Genomic DNA, 20000 nt, shown 5'->3' with positions numbered 1-20000 from the left:
AGACATCCACTTCTGCCGGGATTTGAGTGACAAAGGGAATTACATTGTGTTATTAAATTATTATATCTGAAGTAGCCCGACACGTTAACTGTAGTGAAAAGCTCTGTCTGTCTGTCTTGTGAGGGACGCTGCACATTTACGCTTGTGTCATTCCATTGATCCTTTACAGTGATAACCCCATCGTCGCCGACAGAGACCATAAGAGATCTTAAGATGAACTAATGATCTGTGTTCTACATCCAAAATGTTAGCTGCTGGGTGTACACTGACATTTTCTCTGTCCGGTCAAGTTTATAACGTTAGTTTTTATTAACTTCATTTGACCGATGTCTCATTATTTCCATCTCCTCTATCTGTCTGTCTGTCTGTCTGTCTGTCTGTCTGTCTGTCTGTCTGTCTGTCTGTCTGTCCATTGATTGCTTCTGCGCTGCCCAGAGTAGGCAGTTAAAAGGGGGAGGGACCTTTGGATGCATGCGTGTGCAAAAAGAACAGCTCTACAAGCTAAGCTTAATAGTGTGGACAGTAGGTCTTATAGATCACATTTAATAACAGTGTGGACAGTAGGTCTTATAGATCACATTTAATAACAGTGTGGACAGTAGGTCTTATAGATCACATTTAATAACAGTGTGGACAGTAGGTCTTATAGATCACATTTAATAACAGTGTGGACAGTAGGTCTTATAGATCACATTTAATAACAGTGTGGACAGTAGGTCTTATAGATCACATTTAATAACCGTGTGGACAGTAGGTCTTATAGATCACATTTGATAACAGTGTGGACAGTAGGTCTTATAGATCACATTTAATAACAGTGTGGACAGTAGGTCTTATAGATCACATTTAATAACAGTGTGGACAGTAGGTCTTATAGATCACATTTAATAACAGTGTGGACAGTAGGTCTTATAGATCACATTTGATAACAGTGTGGACAGTAGGTCTTATAGATCACATTTGATAACAGTGTGGACAGTAGGTCTTATAGATCACATTTAATAACAGTGTGGACAGTAGGTCTTATAGATCACATTTAATAACCGTGTGGACAGTAGGTCTTATAGATCACATTTGATAACAGTGTGGACAGTAGGTCTTATAGATCACATTTAATAACAGTGTGGACAGTAGGTCTTATAGATCACATTTAATAACAGTGTGGACAGTAGGTCTTATAGATCACATTTAATAACAGTGTGGACAGTAGGTCTTATAGATCACATTTGATAACAGTGTGGACAGTAGGTCTTATAGATCACATTTAATAACAGTGTGGACAGTAGGTCTTATAGATCACATTTAATAACAGTGTGGACAGTAGGTCTTATAGATCACATTTAATAACAGTGTGGACATAGGTCTTATAGATCACATTTAATAACAGTGTGGACAGTAGGTCTTATAGATCACATTTAATAACCGTGTGGACAGTAGGTCTTATAGATCACATTTGATAACAGTGTGGACAGTAGGTCTTATAGATCACATTTAATAACAGTGTGGACAGTAGGTCTTATAGATCACATTTAATAACAGTGTGGACAGTAGGTCTTATAGATCACATTTAATAACAGTGTGGACAGTAGGTCTTATAGATCACATTTGATAACAGTGTGGACAGTAGGTCTTATAGATCACATTTGATAACAGTGTGGACAGTAGGTCTTATAGATCACATTTAATAACAGTGTGGACAGTAGGTCTTATAGATCACATTTAATAACAGTGTGGACAGTAGGTCTTATAGATCACATTTAATAACAGTGTGGACATAGGTCTTATAGATCACATTTAATAACAGTGTGGACAGTAGGTCTTATAGATCACATTTAATAACAGTGTGGACAGTAGGTCTTATAGATCACATTTAATAACAGTGTGGACAGTAGGTCTTATAGATCACATTTAATAACAGTGTGGACAGTAGGTCTTATAGATCACATTTAATAACAGTGTGGACAGTAGGTCTTATAGATCACATTTAATAACAGTGTGGACAGTAGGTCTTATAGATCACATTTGATAACAGTGTGGACAGTAGGTCTTATAGATCACATTTGATAACAGTGTGGACAGTAGGTCTTATAGATCACATTTGATAACAGTGTGGACAGTAGGTCTTATAGATCACATTTAATAACAGTGTGGACAGTAGGTCTTATAGATCACATTTAATAACAGTGTGGACAGTAGGTCTTATAGATCACATTTAATAACAGTGTGGACAGTAGGTCTTATAGATCACATTTAATAACAGTGTGGACATAGGTCTTATAGATCACATTTAATAACAGTGTGGACAGTAGGTCTTATAGATCACATTTAATAACAGTGTGGACAGTAGGTCTTATAGATCACATTTAATAACAGTGTGGACAGTAGGTCTTATAGATCACATTTAATAACAGTGTGGACAGTAGGTCTTATAGATCACATTTAATAACAGTGTGGACAGTAGGTCTTATAGATCACATTTAATAACAGTGTGGACAGTAGGTCTTATAGATCACATTTAATAACAGTGTGGACAGTAGGTCTTATAGATCACATTTAATAACAGTGTGGACAGTAGGTCTTATAGATCACATTTAATAACAGTGTGGACAGTAGGTCTTATAGATCACATTTAATAACAGTGTGGACAGTAGGTCTTATAGATCACATTTAATAACAGTGTGGACAGTAGGTCTTATAGATCACATTTAATAACAGTGTGGACAGTAGGTCTTATAGATCACATTTAATAACAGTGTGGACATAGGTCTTATAGATCACATTTAATAACAGTGTGGACAGTAGGTCTTATAGATCACATTTAATAACAGTGTGGACAGTAGGTCTTATAGATCACATTTAATAACAGTGTGGACAGTAGGTCTTATAGATCACATTTAATAACAGTGTGGACAGTAGGTCTTATAGATCACATTTAATAACAGTGTGGACAGTAGGTCTTAAAGATCACATTTAATAACAGTGTGGACAGTGTGGACAGTAGGTCTTATAGATCACATTTAATAACAGTGTGGACAGTAGGTCTTAAAGATCACATTTAATAACAGTGTGGACAGTAGGTCTTATAGATCACATTTGATAACAGTGTGGACAGTAGGTCTTAAAGATCACATTTAATAACAGTGTGGACAGTAGGTCTTATAGATCACATTTTATCACATGAAAATGTTTAAAGTGAGGTGGTGGTGGTTGTTGTTTCTCAGTCTCGCCACTGGGAGGTGCTGGAGGACCAGCAGGCGGATGCCGGACCTGCTCCCGGTTCCACTCTGGATCTGAGCATCCCTGGAATCTGTGAAGGTTATCTGATGAAGAGGAGGAAGTACCCTCTGAAAGGGTGGCATAAGGTACTGTTAATACCCTCTGAAAGGTACTGTTAATACCCTCTGAAAGGTACTGTTAATACCCTCTGAAAGGTACTGTTAATACCCTCTGAAAGGTACTGTTAATACCCTCTGAAAGGTACTGTTAATACCCTCTGAAAGGTCCTGTTAATACCCTCTGAAAGGTACTGTTAATACCCTCTGAAAGGTCCTGTTAATACCCTCTGAAAGGTCCTGTTAATACCCTCTGAAAGGTACTGTTAATACCCTCTGAAAGGTCCTGTTAAAGGGCCAGACCACTGTGGTAGAGGTTTGGGTTGTGTAGTTACCTTGATGTCATGATGGAACTCTAAAGGACAAGAAATGTAAAATAATTTCTCCATTGATTAGAAATTGACAATTCAAAATATGCTCCTCATGTACTTACATTGTACGGTAAAACAGATCTCAAAGTCACTCTTTTAGCACGTAAATGAACACAAACAAAGTTGATTCAGACAATATAGAACATCACTAAACCCACTACTGTTTATTTATTTAATACAAATGTCAACTTCCTGTTGACTTTACTATTTTTTAAGGAAGAAAACCTGGACTGGTTCCGTGGATCCGGATCTTCAAATAGTAAAATCAACAGGAAGTTGACATTTATATTCAATAAATAAACAGTAGTGGGTTTAGTGATGTTCTATATTGTCTGAATCAACTTTGTTTGTGTTTGTTTATGTGCTAAAAGAGTGACTTTGAGATCTGTTTCAGCGTACAATGTAAGTCAATGAGGAGAATATTTTGATCAATTTCTAATCAATGCAGCAATTATTTGTTGTCCACCTTTAGAGTTCCATCATGGTAAGGTAACTACACAACCCAAACCTCTACCACAGTGGTCTGGCCCTTTAATACCCTCTGATGGACTGGCACACGGTTCTGATATCAGGATCAGAAACCTACTAGAAACTGACTGATCCCTGTCTAGTCCACTCAGTCTATACTTCCTGTTTCATGTCTAATGCTCTGCTGTGATTGGTCCTTTCTTTCAGAGGTACTTCCTGCTGGAGAAGGGAATCCTGAAGTACTCCAAGACACAACAGGATGTGAGTGTTTAACATGACTCTGTGTTTGTTGTTATGAACTGTTAACTGTAGGATATATTTTAATGTTTATTGTTGTTTATCTAGTCTTTTTGATTGATTGATTGAAACCTTTATTTATTCTCTAAAAGAGCATTGAGGTTCACCCTCATTTGCAAGGCTGTGGAGATTACTGAACACGATTAAGATTACACACACAAGAGAACTCAACAATACATTCTACAATTCAACAATACAACATATAAAAACACAGAAACAACCAGATAAGACCTAACAGAACATGTGTAAATTAAAAACAATCCCATATTGAGGTAGGGAGATATAAGAGTAAGTTATGTTACCCAAATGGTCCATAGGACATTGGGGTGTTAATTTGTACCATAGGTATTCCATGAAACAGGAGCATCAAAGCAGAACGCAGAACAGATGGAACCTCCAGTGTAAGCCAGTCGCTTGGCAAGTGCTTTTTTTCCCAATCTAACAACAATCTTTGAGCGTTACATATATCAAAGATTGTTAATATAGGAAGATACACAATCTGAATTGGAACCACTAGAGGCGAAATAGTACACAAATCCTACAAATGGTCTCCTAAGTAGGCGTGGTTTTCTCCTCCCCCTCCCCTCTCCCTGGCTGACATCATATGGATGTGTATTTGTGTATTTTCTTCATTAAAGAAAATACATGCTTTACATGTTTGAAAGTAAACTGTTATTGGAAAAGATGATTTTAAGGAAACCCATAAAATCCCCCCCACTTCTTATGTTGATGTGCTCCTGTTTCTGCTCAACAGGTCCTTTTATTTATAAGGTATATATGTTACCACTATAGACTATAGTGTTTAGCAGAATGTCATGATTCCCAAATCATACCCATCAACCCAGACAGGAATGGAAATGATATTATTGAGCATTGGACCCACATTTTATTTAATTTTTGAATGTCCATAGTAATTTCACGTAGGCCTACTACATTCACATAGAATCTCAGTTTATCAGATTTTAGAACATCTTATGGGGACAGAGCATAGAGTTAAAATCTAATATAATAATACAATATAATATAAGGGACAGAGCCCTCTATGTCTTGTCCGTCAGACTGCAGATGGACCCTTCAGATATCTTCCCAGATCTCATCAGAGTGTGTTGCTGGGATAGAGAAAGGTCGATAACAAAGTAGATTTTCTCCTCATTTGTGTCTCTAAAAAAAGGCATTTTAGTATGAAAATCTTGTACATATTGTGTGACGATTGGGTCCAATATTTACTACAGTAACCATGGAGCTAAGGAATGGTTCAGAAGCTGTGTTAGATAGATGGTGACTCTTGCTATTTGCCTCTTGGCATATCTTCTTCTCCTCCTTCATCCTGTGTTTCTTCTAATCCTTCATCCTGTGTTTCTTCTCCTCCTTCATCCTGTGTTTCTTCTTCTCCTCCTTCATCCTGTGTTTCTTCTTCTCCTCCTTCATCCTGTGTTTCTTCTCCTCCTTCATCCTGTGTTTCTTCTCCTCCTTCATCCTGTGTTTCTTCTCCTCCTTCATCCTGTGTTTCTTCTTCTCCTTCATCCTGTGTTTCTTCTTCTCCTTCATCCTGTGTTTCTTCTTCTCCTTCATCCTGTGTTTCTTCTCCTCCTTCATCCTGTGTTTCTTCTTCTCCTCCTTCATCCTGTGTTTCTTCTTCATGTGTTTCTTCATCCTGTGTTTCTTCTTCATGTGTTTAGGTCTTCTTCATGTGTTTCTTCTTCATGTGTTTAGGTCTTCTTCATGTGTTTCTTCTTCATGTGTTTAGGTCTTCTTCATGTGTTTCTTCTTCATGTGTTTAGGTCCAGAGAGGGAAGCTCCATGGCTGTATGGACGTCAGTCTGTCCGTCATGTCCATCAACAAGAAATCCAACCGGATCGACCTGGACGCCGGAGACAGTCTGTACCACCTTAAGGTACAAATTATACCTTTATATACAGTCTGTACCACCTTAAGGTACAAATTATACCTTTATATACAGTCTGTACCACCTTAAGGTACAAATTACACCTTTTATATACAGTCTGTACCACCTTAAGGTACAAATTACACCTTTTATATACAGTCTGTACCACCTTAAGGTACAAATTACACCTTTATATACAGTCTGTACCACCTTAAGGTACAAATTACACCTTTATATACAGTCTGTACCACCTTAAGGTACAAATTACACCTTTATATACAGTCTGTACCACCTTAAGGTACAAATTACACCTTTATATACAGTCTGTACCACCTTAAGGTACAAATTACACCTTTATATACAGTCTGTACCACCTTAAGGTACAAATTACACCTTTATATACAGTCTGTACCACCTTAAGGTACAAATTACACCTTTATATACAGTCTGTACCACCTTAAGGTACAAATTACACCTTTATATACAGTCTGTACCACCTTAAGTTCTCTCTGTGTAAAGTGCTTAGTTATTAATAACAGACCAAATCAAGCGTTAAAACAAGCTGTGTGATATATATATATATCATTATTATTATTATTATTATTATGGGGGCACGGTGGTGCAGTCGGTAGCGCTGTCGCCTCACAGCTAGAAGGACCTGGGTTCGACTCCCGCCGGGGACGCTGTGGGCGCTGGGGGCGTGTCTTCTCCTCCACGTCACCAGCGCCCATAGAGCGTCGCAGTTCCCGCCCACTTCCTGTTTTTTTGGTGCCGGAAGAAAAAACTCAATGCATTTTTCCATTGACATTTCCAAAAATATTTATATCTATTAATTTAAGCCTCGAATCAAGCCATCACGAGATGACATGAATCATGACCATAAAACGTTTTTTTTCTGTGATTTTTTTAAATTTTATATTTAATTATATGATATACTATATTTAATAAATACCCTTTGTTTTGCCGTTTTCAACAAAAAATAAATCACAGAATCAAACGTTTATGGTCATGATTCATGTCATGTCATGATGGCTTGATTCGAGGCTTAAATTAATAGATATAAATATTTTTGGAAATGTCAATGGGAAAAATGCATTGAGTTTTTTCTTCCGGCACCAAAAAAAACAGGAAGTGGGCGGGAACTGCGACGCTCTATACCCTAGGTGGGGTTGGTGAAAGGGCCTCTCTTTGTGGAGTTTGCATGTTCTCCCCGTGTCTCCTAGGGTAGTTAATACCCTCACAAAAACATGCAGTAATCCTGGTCTCTATACTGCCTCCCCCTGGTCAGCCGGGGCGCCTGATGGAGGGGAAAGGAACTGGTTGGAATAACGTGTTCCTTCCACGGAAACTACTCCCTGTCAGGTGACGAGAAGGTCAGTTGGCTCTCATGCATTGAAGGAGGCATGAGCTCGGCCCTGGCCTCCCTAGGCTGGTGGGGGGAGTGTAGTGCCCAGGATCACTTAGCAAATTGACACCGGGTGAAAAAAAAGGGTTACAAAATCGAGGGATACAAATTATAGTAAAAAATATATATATATATTATTATTATTATTATTCTATTGTTTTGTGTCCTCCAGGCGAAGAGCTCAGACGTCTTCTACATCTGGCTGACCAAGCTGTGTGCCCATCGAGTGTTCAAGAAGAATGAAGCTCTAAGCGTGCACCATGGGGTGCTCCACGCCCTGTCCACCGGTCAGAACTCCCTGCCAGCCATGAGCGGTCTGACCCAGAGGAACAGAGCAGCCGCAGGCATGGTCAGTAGATCACAGAGAACACATGATCCAGATCAGGCATGGTCAGTAGATCACAGAGAACACATGATCCAGATCAGGCATGGTCAGTAGATCACAGAGAACACATGATCCAGATCAGGCATGGTCAGTAGATCACAGAGAACACATGATCCAGATCAGGCATGGTCAGTAGATCACAGAGAACACATGATCCAGATCAGGCATGGTCAGTAGATCACAGAGAACACATGATCCAGATCAGGCATGGTCAGTAGATCACAGAACACATGATCCAGATCAGGCATGGTCAGTAGATCACAGAGAACACATGATCCAGAGCAGGCATGGTCAGTAGATCACAGAGAACACATGATCCAGATCAGGCATGGTCAGTAGATCACAGAGAACACATGATCCAGATGAGGCATGGTCAGTAGATCACAGAGAACACATGATCCAGATCAGGCATGGTCAGTAGATCACAGAGAACACATGATCCCGATCAGGCATGGTCAGTAGATCACAGAGAACACATGATCCAGATGAGGCATGGTCAGTAGATCACAGAGAACACATGATCCAGATCAGGCATGGTCAGTAGATCACAGAACACATGATCCAGATCAGGCATGGTCAGTAGATCACAGAACACATGATCCAGATCAGGCATGGTCAGTAGATCACAGAGAACACATGATCCAGATCAGGCATGGTCAGTAGATCACAGAACACATGATCCAGATCAGGCATGGTCAGTAGATCACAGAACACATGATCCAGATCAGGCATGGTCAGTAGATCACAGAGAACACATGATCCAGATCATGATGATCCGACCGTCGCTTTTCAAACATGAATCACATTTAAAGGGACAGTTCACCCCCAAAATTTCTGTTGGTTAGTCACCTCATGGAGACGTGAATTCATGGATGTGTTTTAGTTTTTGTCTCATTCATAAGACAATCATTTGATGACCAGCAGAGGTTCCGGTGTCTTACCGGAACCGCTGCTGGTCAAATGATTGTCTTAGGAATGAGACAAAATCAATAAAAATCCATGAATTCAAGACTTCATGGGGTGTGTGATTGATAGAAAATAAGTAATTTTTTGGGTGAACTACCCCTTTAATTTCAAGGACCCCCATAACTCTCAGAGTGTACACATGGAAACACACTCTGAGAGTTACACACCCTAAGGGTCCATGTGGAACCCCCTCAAGGACCCACTTTGAGACCCTCTGGTGTAGCAGAGTGTTTCCAGTGTTTGAGAAGAATGGAACAGAGCCTTCATTAGTGTCATTGTTTTATGTGTCGTTCAGCCTAACTATGATTCTCATTGGTTGTTTTCTGTGTCATCCAGCCTAACTATGATTCTCATTGGTTGTTTTATGTGTCGTTCAGCCTAACTATGATTCTCATTGGTTGTTTTCTGTGTCTTCCAGCCTAACTATGATTCTCATTGGTTGTTTTCTGTGTCATTCAGCCTAACTATGATTCTCATTGGTTGTTTTCTGTGTCGTTCAGCCTAACTATGATTCTCATTGGTTGTTTTCTGTGTCGTTCAGCCTAACTACGCCAGCAGTGTGTCTGGTTCCCATGGCGATGAATCAGCGGTGAACCAGGGAGTCAACAGTAAAGTGTCTGCATGGCTGAGACAGTCACATGACACTGATGCTACTACACATGGTACGACGATGATGATGATGATGATTATTCTTTTGGTTGCCGTGGTGATGATGAACTACTTAGGGTTGATGTATATTTAGTCATACATTATGTTTAGAGGTTCTGGAGTTGTACCTGATTTATACTGAATTAAGACGTTTAGAGTGATTTATACTGAATTAAGACGTTTAGAGTAATTTATACTGAATTAAGACGTTTAGAGTAATTGTCTTTCGGCCTGGCGAGAGAGTATGTTTTACCCCCTGTCCGTGTGTCCATCTGTCTGCGAGCGGCTAATCTCTGGCACCGTTGGCCCGGTCGCTGCGAAACTGTGCACACACACTCCCTGGATGCCAATTCAGAACCTCTGCTCCAAATTTTTCACATGGGCCTGTTATAGCGCCACCAGGAGGCCGATTTGTGCAAAACCCATTTTTGGATATTACTCTTACAGATTTTATCCAAACATCACGCAAATCGGTACACAGTATCTCTATAGTCATGTGATCAAGACGGATCTGTCTGATATGTCATATTCCATCCTGATTGGCTAAGGTTGGCTTCCAAAGTTTGCAGGATTGGTCCGTTTTGAACAAAATGTCTCAAATCATGAACGCAGCGTGCGCTTTCTGTGAAAATTTGCACGCACATTCCCAATAGGCCGGGGAAGAAATGCCACCCTTTTCACCTTACCCTGTTATAGCGCCACCAGCAGGTCTAATTTAGCAAAACACATTTTTGCAACAAAATGCCTCAAATCATGAATGCACGCACATTCCCACTAGGCCGAGGAAGAAATGCCACCCTTTTCACATTGGCCTATTATAGCGCCACCAGGAGGCCACAATAATCTACCAGACCTGGCGGAGACCTGTGCTTTTTCTAGTTTATACTGAATTAAGACATTTAGAGTAATTTATACTGAATTAAGACGTTTAGAGTAATTGATACTGAATTAAGACGTTTAGGGTATCGTTGCCAAAAATAGCCGAGTTCACAAAGTGACACGCAGAAACGTGTTGTGAGCTTGTAGATTGATGTTCAGCTTAGACACATAGATAGACCTTTATTTTAAATAAGTGTTGTGACAAAATAACAAAGAATCAAATGTGAAGAAGGAATATATTTTTAAAAAAAACAAGAGAAAACAATATCAATACAATCTTCAGGGTTAAAATGATAAAAAAATCATAATAAATAATAAATAATCATAACATTGCCGTCCTAAAGTATTGACGTCCTCACAAGTATAGTAATACCCCGGTGTGTTGACCTTTAACCTGTGCAGAGTTGGCTCGCTGCCAGTTGGAGCTGACAGAACTGGTGCAGCTCATCCAGAGACTCCATTGGCTGGACGGAGGCCTGCCAATCACCAACACCGACCTGGACCGACGAATCAGCATGCAGGTCAGTCTGACTCCTCCCACGCTGTTTCGTTCAGAGCAGACCCATAAGCTGAATTCCAATACCCAACATCTCTGCCACTCGCTCACTCCCACTCGCTCACTCCCACTCGCTCACTCCCACTCGCTCACTCCAGCTTGACCCGGAAATAGTCTGGCCCCAATTGTTCATACGTGACGTGTATTTTAATGCTGAATTAAAGAGCTTCAGCTGATAAAGTCACTGAAAAGACGCAACAAGCCACTGGCTTTATTGCGTTGTATATAAAGCATAATACAATTCTATACATTGTAATATAATGTGTATACATTGTAATATAATGTGTATACATTGTAATATAATGTGTAGACTTCTTCTGTCTCAGAAGCTGATAGTTAATGTCTCTCCATGCATGATGCCTCAATGCACAGACCACTATAAATGACTGTGACAAAGATTATGTTTAAAATAATGTATTGTATTTATATGTGGACTGAATATGATGTAATTCAGAGTCAGAAAAAAAATGATTTAATTCATAAATGTAAGTTTGCTCATCCTGGAGCTTCATTCACTAATTCAGGAATAAATGGCTTTGCACAAAATGTAAACTATAAAGATAACGATGTGGCCATCATCCACATTGATGAATGGTCTATTCTTATATTCTGTATTATTCTATACCTGCATATTATTCTATGCATGTATATTTTCATCCACGGCTCTGCTCTGGTCCAGCTGTATGAGACGTCAGAAGTGATCGCGCAATTTGCCGTCGCTTTGAAATGACGCTTGAGTGCGTTCTGATCCTGTGAGGTCAACAGGTCGACCACTCCGTCCTCATCTAATCCTCTCCTCCTCGCAGGGGCGGGGCTTAGGCGCTAGTGGAGGACGCGAGGAGAGAGAGAGAGTGAGTTTGGGGGATTGGAATTCAGCAACAGTATAGAGAGAGAGAGAGAGAGAGAGTGACACTCTGATAGAGAGAGAGGGAGTGACACTCTGATGTCACCACAAAGCAGACTTCTATGGGCTGTAGTTCCAAACATTGGAACTATCTCATACACAGACAGAGCCTTTCTGCATTCCATTCCATGCTAGTGACATCACTCTAGTGACATCACTCTCACACTAGATCACACTGATTCAGAGGTTTGAAAAGGCAAGGAGAGAGAAAGAAGGAGAAGACACATGTTCCAAGCTAGTAGAAAGAAAGAAGGAGAGAGAAAGAAGGAGAGGACACATGTTCCAAGCTATAGTATGCACTGGAGCAGGAAGTTCAATGGAATGCATTGAAGTGAATGAGAGAGAGCCGGCTGGACCAGCTTTATGAATAAACATGATCTGATAATGAGCGTGACCTTTGTCACATAATCTGTACAGGGAAACAACACAAGTCATTAATTATATCACACTGTGTGTGTGTGTGTGTGTGTGTGTGTGTGTGTGTGTGTGTGTGTGTGTGCGCGTGTTCAGAACATCTCTCTGGAGAAGCCCAAGAAGAAGAGTGGAGTGAACAAGATGTTTGGACACTCCAGGACTCTGTCCAGAGTGGAAGCCATGGGGGGGCAGGTCTGACCCATTACTAACCTAACCATAACTAACCCTAACCCATGGGGGGGCAGGTCTGACCCATTACTAACCTAACCATAACTAACCCTAACCCATGGGGGGGCAGGTCTGACCCATTACTAACCTAACCATAACTAACCCTAACCCATGGGGGGGCAGGTCTGACCCATTACTGACATTAATGTACATGATACATATGTTATATGACCCATGACCCACCCACTGACATTAATGTACATGATACATATATATATTAGAGCTGGGACTCGATTAAAAAAAATAATCACATTAATTAGAGGCGTTGTAATTAATTAATTGCAATTAATCACATTTTAATCGCATATCAATATTTGACCTGAGAACAGTGAAAAGCACATTTTTCAAATGGATTTTGGCATACGTCATTATGCAGTACATGTACTCAAGAACTGTACTTAAGTACAATTTTGAGGTATTTGCACTTGACTCTCGAGTATTTCTATTTCTAATACTTTTACTTCTACTCCAGTAACTCCACTACATCTCAGAGGCAAATATTTTACTTTTACTCCACTACAATTATTTGAAAACTTTAGTTACTAGTTACTTTGTAGATTTCGATTCTTATAAAACATACAGTAAACATGTGAAAATAGCCGATCTACAAGCGCAAGGCATTGTGAGCTTGTAGATCTGCTATTTTCCACCACTCGAGGCTGGTAGAGTGTGTTGTTGTTACTGTTGTTTTATAGTAGTTTAATTAAATTATTAATAAACAAAAGGTGCTCAGGGGCAGATCTAATAAATAACATGAATATAAAAACAATCTATATACTATATTATTTTATATACGTTTTGAGCTTGTAGATCGGCTATTTCCACTACTTCCACTACTACTGAAAATGTGGTCCTGGCCTGAACTTGAACTTGTGTCACGGCACGGGGCACCCTAAGGTGTCACGGCACCCTAGGGGCACCCTAGGGTGTCAGGGCACCCTAGGGGCACCCTAGGGTGTCGGGGCCCCCACTGTGAGAAACCCTGCTTTATGATGATCTGATGTTCCTTTCAGTTCACCTCCAGTCCTCTCAGTACCAGTTCCAGCCACATGGGGGCATCGGTGCAGTCCATTCCAGGCTATGTTTACTCCCAGCTGTCCACTCCACAGGTCACGACCCCCGAGGCCAAGAAGATCCAACAGGACATCTCTGCTGTGTCCCAACGAGGTATTATTATTATTATATTATTATTATTATTATTATTATAATATTACTATTATATTAAAGACCCAACAGGGCATCTCTGCTGTGTCCCAACGAGGTATTATTATTATTATTATTATTATTACACTTATATTAAAGACCCAACAGGACATCTGTGCTGTGTCCCAACGAGGTATTATTATTATTATTATTATATTATTATTATATTAAATATCCAACAGGACATCTGTGCTGTGTCCCAACGAGGTATTATTATTATTATTATTATTATTATTATTATTATATTAAATATCCAACAGGACATCTCTGCTGTGTCCCAACGAGGTATTATTATTATTATTATTATTATTATTATTATTATTATTATTATTATATTAAAGATCCAACAGGACATCTCTGCTGTGTCCCAACGAGGTATTATTATTATTATTATTATTATTATTATTATTATTATATTAAAGATCCAATAGGACATCTCTGCTGTGTCCCAACAAGGTATTCATTCAATCAATAACATTGTATTGAGGACACTATGGTCCATAGCAACATAAATAACATACAAATACAAAGTCATACATAGTCCACATAAAATCATAAATCATAAGGAATGCCTCTCTGGTAAAGCTCCTATAAAGCTTTTCTTCATCTTCTTTAAATGTCTTCAGATGTCAGTGTAGGGTTAAATGTCTTCAGATGTCAGTGTAGGGTTAAATGTCTTCAGATGTCATTCTATATGTCATAATGTGTAAAAAGCTGTCTCACTCTCATAATGGACAGACAGCAGACAGACAGACAGGCAGAGACATGTGGGACACAGTTTATGGGGGTCCTCCATAATGTGAGACACAGTTCATGGGGGTCCTCCATAATGTGAGACACAGTTCATGGGGGTCCTCCATAATGTGAGACACAGTTCATGGGGGTCCTCCACAATGTGAGACACAGTTCATGGGGGTCCTCCATAATGTGAGACACAGTTCATGGGGGTCCTCCATAATGTGAGACACAGTTCATGGGGGTCCTCCACAATGTGAGACACAGTTCATGGGGGTCCTCCATAATGTGAGACACAGTTCATGGGGGTCCTCCATAATGTGAGACACAGTTCATGGGGGTCCTCCACAATGTGAGACACAGTTCATGGGGGTCCTCCATAATGTGAGACACAGTTCATGGGGGTCCTCCATAATGTGGGACACAGTTCATGGGGGTCCTCCACAATGTGAGACACAGTTCATGGGGGTCCTCCATAATGTGGGACACAGTTCATGGGGGTCCTCCACAATGTGGGACACAGTTCATGGGGGTCCTCCACAATCTACAAGCTCACAACACGTCGCATCGCGACGCGTTGTGAGCTTGTAGATCTGCTATTTTCAAACATTTTAGTACTTTTACTTTTGGTACTTTAAGTACATTTTGATACCAATACTTTTGTGCTTTTAGTCAAGTAAAGTTTTTATTCCGTACTTTTACATTTCTACATTGCAGTATTGATACTTTTACTTGAGTAAAACATTTGAGTAGTTTCTCCGTCCTCTCCAGACCATTTGAATATGAATGGATGTTAGATATCAGAGACTAGAGCAGAGGTGATGCAACTTTATGATAAACCTCTTATCTCCGTATTTTCACTTTTTTTTCGTAAATTAATGCAGTACTTTGCCATTTTATGTCACACAGAAGTATCAAAAATAGCAGATCTACAAGCTCAAAACACATCGCGCTGCGACACGCTTTGAGCTTGTAGATCTGCTATTTTTGATACTTTTGAATTGGAATCCTGATTTTTTTTGTGCTGTTTTTGAATTGGAATCCTGAAAGGTAACATTTTTATTTAAATTTCAAATGCATTTAGTTATACTTATGTTAACTTTATGAACTTAAATACAAATACATTGGACATAAAACAGACAATAGAATGTTAATACTAGTCATTAAGCTACTAATATAGACTGAAGTCATAAAAGCGGGTCATGTTTGCATGTTTAGAATCATAACAGCTGAAATCAATAATATAATCACTATTCTGATATTAACCTGTGGGCCGCATTAAGTGAAGGTGGGGGCCACATGTGGGCCCCCGGGGCCACCAGTTGCCCATATATGGACTAGACTACAGTGATACCAGGACAGTCTCTGTCACTAGAGAGAGGAGGGCAGGTAGGAGGTGACTGTAGACCTGAAAGTCAGGTTCCAGATGGACAGATACAGATACAGAGACAGAGACAGATACAGAGACAGAGACATGCATACCTAGCAGACAGACGTGTCACAGGGGTCAACAGCAGGTATTTTAGGACGGGTGGGTGTGGCTGAGGAGAGGGAGGAGTCTACAGTTGTACTGAGGACTTCATACCTGCAGCCACACACACACCATGAGGAGGAAAGACGTCTGTGAGTGATTATTCTTTTGGTTAAAATAACAACGTTTTAGTGTAAAGAAAGAAAAGCTTAAATCTCTGTGTTCTGATCAGTAATCACCCTGTGTCTCTGTTCTGATCAGTGATCACTCTGTGTCTCTGTGTTCTGATCAGTGATCACTCTGTGTCTCTGTGTTCTGATCAGTGATCACCCTGTGTCTCTGTGTTCTGATCAGTGATCACTCTGTGTCTCTGTGTTCTGATCAGTGATCACTCTGTGTCTCTGTGTTCTGATCAGTGATCACCCTGTGTCTCTGTGTTCTGATCAGTGATCACTCTGTGTCTCTGTGTTCTGATCAGTGATCACCCTGTGTCTCTGTGTTCTGATCAGTGATCACTCTGTGTCTCTGTGTTCTGATCAGTAATCACCCTGTGTCTCTGTGTTCTGATCAGTGATCACCCTGTGTCTCTGTGTTCTGATCAGTGATCACTCTGTGTCTCTGTGTTCTGATCAGTAATCACTCTGTGTCTCTGTGTTCTGATCAGTAATCACTCTGTGTCTCTGTGTTCTGATCAGTGATCACTCTGTGTCTCTGTGTTCTGATCAGTGATCACCCTGTGTCTCTGTGTTCTGATCAGTGATCACCCTGTGTCTCTGTGTTCTGAAAAGTAATCACTCTGTGTCTCTGTGTTCTGATCAGTGATCACTCTGTGTCTCTGTGTTCTGATCAGTGATCACCCTGTGTCTCTGTGTTCTGATCAGTAATCACTCTGTGTCTCTGTGTTCTGATCAGTGATCACCCTGTGTCTCTGTGTTCTGATCAGTGATCACTCCGTGTCTCTGTGTTCTGATCAGTAATCACTCTGTGTCTCTGTGTTCTGATCAGTGATCACTCTGTGTCTCTGTGTTCTGATCAGTGATCACCCTGTGTCTCTGTGTTCTGATCAGTGATCACTCTGTGTCTCTGTGTTCTGATCAGTAATCACTCTGTCTCTGTGTTCTGATCAGTGATCACTCTGTGTCTCTGTGTTCTGATCAGTGATCACCCTGTGTCTCTGTGTTCTGATCAGTAATCACTCTGTGTCTCTGTGTTCTGATCAGTGATCACCCTGTGTCTCTGTGTTCTGATCAGTGATCACTCTGTGTCTCTGTGTTCTGATCAGTGATCACTCTGTGTCTCTGTGTTCTGATCAGTGATCACCCTGTGTCTCTGTGTTCTGATCAGTGATCACTCTGTGTCTCTGTGTTCTGATCAGTAATCACTCTGTGTCTCTGTGTTCTGATCAGTGATCACTCTGTGTCTCTGTGTTCTGATCAGTGATCACTCTGTGTCTCTGTGTTCTGATCAGTGATCACTCTGTGTCTCTGTGTTCTGATCAGTAATCACTCTGTGTCTCTGTGTTCTGATCAGTAATCACCCTGTGTCTCTGTGTTCTGATCAGTAATCACCCTGTGTCTCTGTGTTCTGATCAGTGATCACCCTGTGTCTCTGTGTTCTGATCAGTAATCACTCTGTGTCTCTGTGTTCTGATCAGTGATCACTCTGTGTCTCTGTGTTCTGATCAGTGATCACCCTGTGTTCTGATCAGTGATCACTCTGTGTCTCTGTGTTCTGATCACTCTGTGTCTCTGTGTTCTGATCAGTAATCACCCTGTGTCTCTGTGTTCTGATCAGTAATCACCCTGTGTCTCTGTGTTCTGATCAGTGATCACCCTGTGTCTCTGTGTTCTGATCAGTAATCACTCTGTGTCTCTGTGTTCTGATCAGTGATCACTCTGTGTCTCTGTGTTCTGATCAGTGATCACTCTGTGTCTCTGTGTTCTGATCAGTGATCACCCTGTGTCTCTGTGTTCTGATCAGTGATCACTCTGTGTCTCTGTGTTCTGATCAGTAATCACCCTGTGTCTCTGTGTTCTGATCAGTGATCACCCTGTGTCTCTGTGTTCTGCTCAGTAATCACTCTGTGTCTCTGTGTTCTGATCAGTGATCACTCTGTGTCTCTGTGTTCTGATCAGTGATCACCCTGTGTCTCTGTGTTCTGATCAGTAATCACCCTGTGTCTCTGTGTTCTGATCAGTGATCACCCTGTGTCTCTGTGTTCTGATCAGTGATCACCCTGTGTCTCCAACTCATCGTTAAACAGATAAATGTGTGTTCAGGTGATCGTTAAACAGATAAATGTGTGTTCAGGTGGGACATCGATTTCCTCCAATCAGGAGATCACAAAGATAATTTACCAGCTTGTGTTCCAGTTCCAACTGTGTGTGTGTGTGTGTGTGTGTCTGCCTGCTCATTGTGTGTGTGTGTGTGTGTGTGTGTGTGTGTGTGTGTGTGTGTGTGTGTGTGTGTGTGTGTGTGTGTGTGTGTGTGTGTGTGTGCTCATTTATGTGTGTGTGTGTGTGTGTGTGTGTGTGTGTGTCTGCTCATTTATGTGTGTCACCAAGAGCTGGAGAGACAGAGACTGAACACTCTATAGTAATGGTTACTATCACATTATAGGGATATTTAACACTGTTACTGAACGCTCTATAGTAATGATTACTATCACATTATAGGGATATTTAACACTGTTACTGAACGCTCTATAGTAATGATTACTATCACAATATAGGGATATTTAACACTGTTACTGAACGCTCTATAGTAATGATTACTATCACATTATAGGGATATTTAACAGTTATTTGAACAGAAAAGGATCTCTTTGTGTTCAGTTCATGCGTCTCTGAAGAACGTCCATGAGATCCTGACCCTGGAGAGAGAGAGGCTCAGACAGGCCTGGACAACGCCTGAACTACGCTCCAACACACAGCAACAGCTGGCCTCACTATGTACCACACTGTCTGAGGTACACACACACACACACACACACACACACACACACACACACACACACACACACACACACACACACACACACACACACACACACACACACACACACACACACACACACACACACACACACACACACACACACACACACGTGAAACAGGTTAGGGTGCGTTCACACACACTTGAGTCATTCACACTGTAGAGAATCATCCTGAATGGGCGACCGAGGATAGTTTATAAGCTATCCTCATGAGGAACTGGTTTCTCTCTCTCTCTCTCTCTCTCTGTCTCTCTCTGTGTCTCTCTCTTTGTCACTCACTCACTCACTCACTCACTCACTCACTCACTCACTTTGCATGTTATGAATCATAACAGCTGAACTCAATAATATATCAGTATTCTGATATTAACCTTTGGGCCGCATTAAGTGAAGGTGGGGGCCGCACGTGACCCCCGGGCCGCCAGTTGGCCATGTGTGTTTATAAACACACACGACAGATCGACCAGCACTCAAAGAGTTAAGTTTTTTCTCTCCGTCTCCATTCTCTCTCTCTGCCCTTCCCAAACAGGCTGCAAACGTCATATCCGGTGGCTGTACACGTATTCCCCCCCCCCCCCCCACAGGCCATCTTAGCTTAGCTTATGATGGGGTTTCAGATCGTTGGTAAACACAACGACGATAACTGTTCATCGTCCAGAGTAAAGAAAATATAACCGGAACTCTCCGTTTTTTATACCGTGTTAAAAAACGTGCTAAACGGGTGGGTAGTGCCTCCAAAACATTTGCCGAAATCCCCCAATATGCTTCTGCCAGTCACACACCTGCTGAGAGGTGTGTGACTGTTAGTTACAGGTGGGTTCTGTAACTTTGTTGAGTTTGTGTTGATGCTCCAAGCA

At 40.8% G+C, this 20000-nt stretch overlaps 1 protein-coding gene across 7 annotated transcripts in view; it reads left to right on the top strand.

Annotated features, from left to right (window-relative positions):
* The window catches only part of LOC308098963 (oxysterol-binding protein-related protein 7-like), a 55597-nt gene that overhangs the window by 15128 nt on the left and 20469 nt on the right, over nucleotides 1-20000 (top strand). For all 7 annotated transcript variants that reach the window (XR_013934338.1, XR_013934339.1, XM_080447441.1 and 4 more), the window contains exons 3-11: nucleotides 3222-3362; nucleotides 4379-4432; nucleotides 6250-6363; nucleotides 7932-8108; nucleotides 9652-9772; nucleotides 11040-11158; nucleotides 12608-12703; nucleotides 13753-13906; nucleotides 18983-19116. Coding sequence is in view for 5 of the 7 variants with exons in the window: in XM_080447441.1 (XP_080303567.1) it covers nucleotides 3222-3362; nucleotides 4379-4432; nucleotides 6250-6363; nucleotides 7932-8108; nucleotides 9652-9772; nucleotides 11040-11158; nucleotides 12608-12703; nucleotides 13753-13906; nucleotides 18983-19116 (1110 nt within the window). In the remaining 2 variants the exon portion in view is untranslated. The remainder of the gene's footprint in view (nucleotides 1-3221; nucleotides 3363-4378; nucleotides 4433-6249; nucleotides 6364-7931; nucleotides 8109-9651; nucleotides 9773-11039; nucleotides 11159-12607; nucleotides 12704-13752; nucleotides 13907-18982; nucleotides 19117-20000) is intronic.

This window comes from Gymnoscopelus braueri (assembly GCF_963280865.1).
Source record: "Gymnoscopelus braueri genome assembly, chromosome: 13".
Taxonomy (NCBI): Eukaryota; Metazoa; Chordata; class Actinopteri; order Myctophiformes; family Myctophidae; genus Gymnoscopelus; species Gymnoscopelus braueri.
Note: the sequence above shows the minus strand (reverse complement) of the source record. Positions and strands in the feature narration are given on the sequence as shown.